The sequence below is a fragment of the Lucilia cuprina genome, chromosome 2 (assembly GCF_022045245.1).
Source record: "Lucilia cuprina isolate Lc7/37 chromosome 2, ASM2204524v1, whole genome shotgun sequence".
Taxonomy (NCBI): Eukaryota; Metazoa; Arthropoda; class Insecta; order Diptera; family Calliphoridae; genus Lucilia; species Lucilia cuprina.
In genome coordinates, this window is record NC_060950.1 from 65453636 (window position 1) to 65463423 (window position 9788).

At 29.7% G+C, this 9788-nt stretch overlaps 1 protein-coding gene across 1 annotated transcript in view; it reads right to left on the bottom strand.

Moving 5' to 3' along the window:
• The window catches only part of LOC124421266 (cell wall protein DAN4-like), a 20543-nt gene that overhangs the window by 4638 nt on the left and 6117 nt on the right, over positions 1 to 9788 (bottom strand). Inside the window, exon 2 of the mRNA XM_046956153.1 lies at positions 2214 to 2342. Coding sequence (XP_046812109.1) covers positions 2214 to 2248 — 35 coding nt within the window. The 5' untranslated portion in view covers positions 2249 to 2342. The remainder of the gene's footprint in view (positions 1 to 2213; positions 2343 to 9788) is intronic.

The window sequence follows — 9788 nt, forward strand, 5'->3', positions numbered from 1 at the left end:
TAGTTCTGTTCTAGTTCTGTTCTAGTTCTGTTCTAGTTCTGTTCTAGTTCTGTTCTAGTTCTGTTCTAGTTCTGTTCTAGTTCTGTTTTAGTTTTGTTATAGTTCTGTTTTAATTGCGACCACGGAGTAATGTATGAGGTTGTTTTTGTTACTGTTTTTAATAATAGCAAATTTAAGTTTTTTTTATTAATAATTATCGAATACAAAGCTAACAGCATCAAGAAGATAAACATATTTTTTAATCTCCTTTATATATAAACCTTTATTAACAAATTTTAATTAATAAAACATTATTTGAAGTTGACAAATTTTAATAATTCTTAAACCATTAAGAAGATGATACAACTATAAATGTGTAAGAATCTTAATATAAACACCCGATAGTCTGGAGGCAGTAATAAAATAACCATAAATAATTTACTTGTTTGTAACAAACTCCCTGTTTTTTTTTCAGTAATTTACTTAAACCCATAAAACAATAAAAAAATAAAAGTACTTTTATTAATAAATTTTATTTCTAATATTTAATAGGTTTTTAAAGATATTGCGTACAATTGATTATGTAATTATTGTAGAAAAAAAATTTACAAAATCTACACAAGTCTCGCATAAAGAAAGAAAATCTTGTAATTCAACGTGTGTGGTGGTTGGGTTGTTGTTGGTGGTGAAGGCGGTAGATGATGACGTTAATGATGACGACGATGATGATGATGGTATTGTTTATATACCAAAAGGGAAATTCGATCCACCCTTTGACTTCATTCCTTCACACATAAACATATTAGATTTGATGGCAAGTTTAGCAGCAGACTATTAAAACTGCTGCTAGATGTCTGTTTAACATCTCTTAAAGTTGATACTTTTGCCACTGACTGTATGTCAAATTTTTTGGTTAAATTTATCAATTAGAAAAAATGCTTGTTTCGGTTTTAAATTGTGTAGTAAAAACTTTAACTCACACACACTTACACAAGTATTCACTCATTCACAGTTTAATTAGAATATTTTTGGTCATAAATAGTTTTTTTTATTATTTTATTAAATTTTATTGTCTTTTATTGTTGCTTTTTACGAGACAAGGGGATAGGAAGCTGCAGCTTTAGAAAAATTTCTGATTATTTGTTATTTTAGGCCAATGATTCATTAAATTTTTAACATTTTTTCAATTCTCCCTCTCTTTCTAACTAATGTTTTTTTCTATTTGGGGGTGTAATCATTAGTTGATGGCGTCTGTCCATCATGTTCTAAATTCTTAAGATGGTTATTTCATAATTTAAATCAATCTAGGTTTTTTATGGTTTATTGTGGGTAATAAAAAATGCTTAATGAGTTTTTGTAACGAATGTTTGTTGCTTTTGTAGTTTTGTCTGTTTAACTAAACAATATGAATGAATTAATTGAAAAAACGATTTATGGGTTTAAATAAACAAATGAAGTATAATTTTGTTTAGAAAAGTTTGTTACAATTTAATATTAATTGAAAAGAATATTTTTGGAAAAGAAAATACAATTTATGAATAAATTTGATAAACTCTTATAATCTATTATTATAATTAGGTTTAACTAAAGACTATCGTATAGTCCATGGTCTTGACAAACAGAACTAGAACAGAACTAGAACAGAACTAGAACAGAACTAGAACAGAACTAGAACAGAACTAGAACAGAACTAGAACAGAACTAGAACAGAACTAGAACAGAACTAGAACAGAACTAGAACAGAACTAGAACAGAACTAGAACAGAACTAGAACAGAACTAGATCAGATTTAAAACTGAACTAGAAATGAACTAGGACTGAACTAGAACTGAAATAGAACTGAAATAGAACTGAAATAGAACTGAACAAGAATTGAACTAGAACTGAACTAGTACTGAACTAGAACTGAACTAAAACTGAACTAGAACTGAACAAGAACTGAACTAGAACAGAACTAGAACAGAACTAGAACAGAACTAGAACTGAACTAGAACAGAGCTAGAACATAACTAGAACTGAGCTAGAACTGAACTAGAACAGAACTACAACTGAACTAGAACTGAACTAGAACCGAACTAGAACTGAACTAGAACCGAACTAGAACTGAACTAGACTAAAACTAAACTAGAACTGAAATAAAACTGAACTAAAACTGAACTAAAACATACAAGACTAGAACTTAAACTTATCTTAAACTGATCTAAGATTAAAATTTAAAAATATATAAAACTTACCTTAAAATCGTTTTTAAATTCATTTTCAATCGCATTGTGTATTTTTTGCTTTTCGACCACTTTATGAACAAATTATTAAAAACATTTATTTTTTTGTTGATTACACTTAAAATTTATAATTTAGAAAATCTGTAAAGAAATAGAAAAAACACAAACATATTGATAAGACACGTTTTGACTATAAACAATAAAATATTAATAGAAATATATTTTATTAATTTTTTTATTTAAAATCTCATAAATTTTATGGTTTATGAAATAAAAATTTGTAATAAGAAAATAAATATAATTAAATTTAATTTTATTAAGTAAATTTTTATTGTCGCTACTAATCATGGAATTAAAAAAGATTTTGGGAAATTTGGAATATGAAAAAGATTAGTTTAGCGAAAATATCGTTGCGCTGGAATTGTGTTTTTAGCGCTTAATGTTTTCATTCGAAACCATTGATCTCTTGTTATCAGCAATGAATCACCCTGTTTTTTTTCTAATTTAAAATAGAATATTAGCAGATTAGCTGAAACGTCATCGTGGGAATGTCATCATTTATAAAAATATAATAAAAAATAAAAAAAAAACACCAAAATAAAATAAAAGCTACGGACTCTAAAAACAAATTCAGTTGTCTGCTAAAATGTTTACGCTTCATTGATAAATTGGAACAAATAAGAACAATGTTAATTTCAACTATTTATAGGAAGAGCAGCCGTCATTTGTACTAAAGTATTGAAAGTAATTAGTACAATTTTTATGATTTTTTTTAAAATCTATTTTTAGAAATGAACCTGACCTGATAATGTCAATATTTTATTAAGATCAATAGGACTAAAAATAGGATTTGTTTTATTTAATTTTAAAACATTTCATCTTCTCTTTTCTAATCACATTTTTACACCCTTTTCGCTACAACGAAGTGATCACTACTGATCGTGATGTGTAGCATAGAATAGAATTTAGTTCTAAGCCCAAAAGATTAATTAAAGATAAGAATTGCTTGCTTATTTTTTTGCCATTTAATTAAATCGATTTAGTTAAAAAAAAACAAACAAAAAGATAATGAAATTTTGTAGATGAACTGAATACGTAGAAGTCAATAAATTTGAAAATAAAAACATAGAATGCGTTGAAATTAAAACTGAGATCAATGAATGAATTTATTCGATTAATATCTTTGGCATTTTGAAACTATGCGACGGAAATCCATATAAAAAATGATGTAATATATAATCAAAGTGTTAATGTACAATGGGTTGAAAAGGGGGAATATGAAACAAAATAAATTTTGAAAAGAAGCAATGTAGTTGTGAATGCCACCCACGTTTAGGCCAATGTGTAGTCCTAAATGAGGGTGGCATTTACATCTGAATCGCATCTTTCATAGTCTAAGCTCTAGACTAGAATAGATACTAGACTATAGACTAGATTATAAACTAGACTATAGACTACACTATAGGCTAAACTATAGACTAGAATATAGATTATATTATAGACTAGACTAAAGACTAGACTATAGAATAGACTATAGACTAGACTATAGACTAGACTATAGACTAGACTATAGACTAGACTATATACTAGATTATAGACTAGACTATAGACTAGACTATAGACTAGACTATAGACTAGACTATAGACTAGACTATAGACTAGACTATAGACTAGACTATAGACTAGACTATAGACTAGACTATAGACTAGACTATAGACAAGACTATAGACTAGACTATAGACTGGACTATAGACTAGACTATAGACTAGACTATAGACTAGACTATAGACTAGACTATAGACTAGACTATAGACTAGACTATAGACTAGACTATAGACTAGACTATAGACTAGACTATAGACTAGACTATAGACTAGACTATAGACTAGACTATAGACTAGACTATAGACTAGACTATAGACTAGACTATAGACTAGACTATAGACTAGACTATAGACTAGACTATAGACTAGACTATAGACTAGACTATAGACTAGACTATAGACTAGACTATAGACTAGACTATAGACTAGACTATAGACTAGACTATAGACTAGAGACTATAGAGAGAACTATAGACTAGACTATAGACTAGACTATAGACTAGACTATAGTGATAGACTATAGACTAGACTATAGACTAGACTATAGACTAGACTATAGACTAGACTATAGACTAGACTATAGACTAGACTATAGACTAGACTATAGATACTAGACTATAGACTAGACTATAGACTAGACTATAGATAGACTATAGACTAGACTATAGACTAGACTATAGACTAGACTATAGACTAGACTATAGACTAGACTATAGACTAGACTATAGACTAGACTATAGACTAGACTATAGACTAGACTATAGACTAGACTATAGACTAGACTATAGACTAGACTATAGACTAGACTATAGACTAGACTATAGACTAGACTATAGACTAGACTATAGACTAGACTATAGACTAGACTATAGACTAGACTATAGGACTAGACTATAGACTAGACTATAGACTAGACTATAGACTAGACTATAGACTAGACTATAGACTAGACTATAGACTAGACTATAGACTAGACTATAGACTAGACTATAGACTAGACTATAGACTAGACTATAGACTAGACTATAGGACTAGACTATAGACTAGACTATAGACTAGACTATAGACTAGGACTATAGACTAGACTATAGACTAGACTATAGACTAGACTATAGACTAGACTATAGACTAGACTATAGACTAGACTATAGATAGACTATAGACTAGACTATAGACTAGACTATAGACTAGACTATAGACTAGACTATAGACTAGACTATAGACTAGACTATAGACTAGACTATAGACTAGACTATAGACTAGACTATAGACTAGACTATAGACTAGACTATAGACTAGACTATAGACTAGACTATAGACTTAGACTATAGACTAGACTATAGACTAGACTATTAGACTAGACTATAGACTAGACTATAGACTAGACTATAGACTAGACTATAGACTAGACTATAGACTAGACTATAGACTAGACTATAGACTAGACTATAGACTAGACTATAGACTAGACTAGACTATAGACTAGACTATAGACTAGACTATAGACTAGACTATAGACTAGACTATAGACTAGACTATAGACTAGACTATAGACTAGACTATAGACTAGACTATAGACTAGACTATAGACTAGACTATAGACTAGACTATAGACTAGACTATAGACTAGACTATAGACTAGACTATAGACTAGACTATAGACTAGACTATAGACTAGACTATAGACTAGACTATAGACTAGACTATAGACTAGACTATAGACTAGACTATAGACTAGACTAGAGACTAGACTATAGACTAGACTATAGACTAGACTATAGACTAGACTATAGACTAGACTATAGACTAGACTATAGACTAGACTATAGACTAGACTATAGACTAGACTATAGACTAGACTATAGACTAGACTATAGACTAGACTATAGACTAGACTATAGACTAGACTATAGACTAGACTATAGACTAGACTATAGACTAGACTATAGACTAGACTATAGACTAGACTATAGACTAGACTATAGACTAGACTATAGACTAGAATATAGACTAGACTATAGACTAGACTATAGACTAGACTATAGACTAGACTATAGACTAGAATATAGACTAGACTATAGACTAGATTATAGATAAGACTATAGACTAGACTATAGACTAGACTATAGACTAGATTATAGATAAGACTATAGACTAGACTATAGACTAGACTATAGACTAGACTATAGACTAGACAATAGACTAGACTATAGACAAAACCATAGACTAGACTATAGACTAGACCCTATACTAGACGATAAAATAGACCATATACTTGACTATTTATTAACATACAAAACAGACTAGACTATAAACTAAACTATATACCAGAATACAGACTACACTATAGACTAAAGTTTAGACTACACTATAGACTATAGATGAGGCAGTAGACTAGATTATAGAACTGAACTAGAACTGAATTAGAACTGAACTAGAAATAGAACCGAACTAGAACTGAACTAGAACTGAATTAGAACTGAACTAGAACTGAACTAGAACTGAACTAGAACTGAACTAGAACTGAACTAGAACTGAACTAGAACTGAACTAGAACTGAACTAGAACTGAACTAGAACTGAACTAGAACTGAACTAGAACTGAACTAGAACTGAACTAGAACTGAACTAGAACTGAACTAGAACTGAACTAGAACTGAACTAGAACTGAACTAGAACTGAACTAGAACTGAACTAGAACTGAACTAGAACTGAACTAGAACAAACTGAACTAGAACTGAACTAGAACTGAACTAGAACTGAACTAGAACTGAACTAGAACTGAACTAGAACTGAACTAGAGAACTGAACTAGAACTGAACTAGAACTGAACTAGAACTGGAACTAGAACTAAACGAACTAGAACTGAACTAGAACTGAACTAGAACTGAACTAGAACTGAACTAGAACTGAACTAGAACTGAACTAGAACTGAACTAGAACTGAACTAGAACTGAACTAGAACTGAACTAGAACACAACTAGAACTGAACTAGAACTGAACTAGAACTGAACTAGAACTGAACTAGAACTGAACTAGAACTGAACTAGAACTGAACTAGAACTGAACTAGAACTGAACTAGAACTGAACTAGAACTGAACTAGAACTGAACTAGAACTGAACTAGAACTGAACTAGAACTGAACTAGAACTGAACTAGAACTGAACTAGAACTGAACTAGAACTGAACTAGAACTGAACTAGAATACTGAACTAGAACTGAACTAGAACTGACTAGAACTGAACTAGAACTGAACTAGAACTGAACTAGAACTGAATTAGAACTGAACTAGAACTGAACTAGAACTGAACTAGAACTGAACTAGAACTGAACTAGAACTGAACTAGAACTGAACTAGAACTGAACTAGAACTGAACTAGAACTGAACTAGAACTGAACTAGAACTGAACTAGAACTGAACTAGAACTGAACTAGAACTGAACTAGAACTGAACTAGAACTGAACTAGAACGGAACTAGAACTGAACTAGAACTGAACTAGAACTGAACTAGAACTGAACTAGAACTGAACTAGAACTGAACTAGAACTGAACTAGAACTGAACTAGAACTGAACTGAACTGAACTGGAACTGAACTAGAACTGAACTAGAACTGAACTAGAACTAAACTAGAACTGAACTAGAACTGAACTAGAACTGAACTAGAACTAAACTAGAACTGAACTAGAACTGAACTAGAACTGAACTAGAATTGAACTAGAACTGAACTAGAAGACAACTAGAACACAACTAGAACTGAACTAGAACTGAACTAGAACTGAACTAGAACTGAACTAGAACTGAACTAGAACTGAACTAGAACTGAACTAGAACTGAACTAGAACTGAACTAGAACTGAACTAGAACTGAACTAGAACTGAACTAGAACTGAACTAGAACTGAACTAGAACTGAACTAGAACTGAACTAGAACTGAACTAGAACTGAACTAGAACTGAACTAGAACTGAACTAGAACTGAACTAGAACTAGAACTGAACTAGAACTGAACTAGAACTGAACTAGAACTAGAACTGAACTAGAACTAGAACTGAACTAGAACTGAACTGGAACTGAACTAGAACTGAACTAGAACTTAACTAGAACCCTTTTAGAACCCAACTAGAACTGAACTAGTTTAAACTTTTTACTATGCATTTTAAAATGTTTTTTCTTAAACAATACCCTTAAACTCCAGTCCATTTAATGACTGAAATTTGATGTTCCATTAATCACTGCAACACATGAAAACATAAAATTTTCAAAACACCACACAAAATACAATATAGAAAACTTTTAATTGTTTTTAACAATATGGAAATGAAATAAAAAAAACAAAACTGGGTCAGTATTGCCACAAAATAAAAAATTCAAAATATTTAAACAAAAATTTCATTGTCAAATTTATATTATTATTAAAGGCTTCCTAATAAAAATTTTTAAGAAACCTATATAATTACAAGAAATTTGATTTAATTTTCGACAACTGCCCCGTTTTTTTTTAAGTGTCTTGTAATGGAAGTGTTGCAGTGTTTAAACAATACTTGTTGACATGATACTTAAGAAGTGAAGTGAAGTTTTTTTTAAATTGACTTGTCACTTAAGGGTAAAAATGTTAATTTTGTGATTTTTATATAAAACTTTCGTTTTTTATTGAAACGAATTTTGGTAAAATAAAGTGCTTCAATCAAAGTGTTTTAAAGAGTTTGTTTTTTTAAGTGTTTTTTCGAAATTTTCACATATTTTGGCTACTGTTGTTTTAATTTTGATAACCCAGTTGGAAATTAAAAATTTCTGGGGACTAGATATTTAGTCCAGTAAAGAAATTGAACAAACAGATTGATTGCGATCTATATTAAATGATCGTTATATAATCTTCATTTTCTATTAAATCAAAAATCATCATGAATCGTGATTTTATTAAACAATGTTATCTGAGGCAATTAAAACACTCTTACTTGTCTAAAATTATATTTCATAAATCATTCAAAATTGTATTTATTTGTTTAAGATTTTATAACAGAAAATCAAAATAAAACTAATAAATAAATTCAAATATTCATTATAAACCCATTATATTGTCTATTTCACCTACCAACAACAACAACAACAAAAACAACAACTAATGCAAACCAACAAAATTTCTTTCATACAAATGCATTTATTTGTTCAAGATCGGTTTTATTTGGTTTAGTTGTTCCTCAATCATTATTGAGTGCATCTATCATCAATATTATTTGTCTATTGTTTACAGTTTTAAAAAAAAAAAAAAAAAAAAAAAAAAAAAAAAAAAAAAAAAAAAAAAACTTAAAAATAAATAGAAGAGAATCAGTTTACAAACAATCAATAAATGGGGGAACAGAAACAATAACTCTTGTTAGTTCATTTAACTGGGGTTTTTGTTTTCATTTTTTTTTCTCTCTTACTATCAACTTGATCGTTTGTCTAAATGTATGTAAGTCTAGCTGTTTACTATACTAGACTAGGAAGACAGACAGTTTGTCAGTATTTTGTCTAATGGCTTGAACCCACCAAAGTGCATTTTCTGCTCATTATCTATTGGTGGTGGTGGTGTGGTGATAGTCAGTTGTACCATGATACACATTGTGCAATAGATTTTTCTATGAGTTTTTTTTTTTTTGGGTAAAAGTATAATGATTTGTAATATCTGGTAACTATTCATAATTGTTCGAAAACATTTAGAAACTGTCTAAGAAACAATAATGATACTTAAACTGTTCCAGAAATGATTTTTAGATAAAAAATAATATTTGATTTTGGGAAGGTAAAGGTCAAATTTAAATATTTTTGTGGGAAATTTGATAATGAAAGCAAGAAATACTTCAAACATTGAAAAACAAAACAAAAATATAATTTTTCTAGTTCTGTTCTAGTTCTGTTATAGTTCTGTTATAGTTCTGTTCTAGTTCTGTTCTAGTTCTGTTCTAGTTCTGTTCTAGTTCTGTTCTAGTTCTGTTCTAGTTC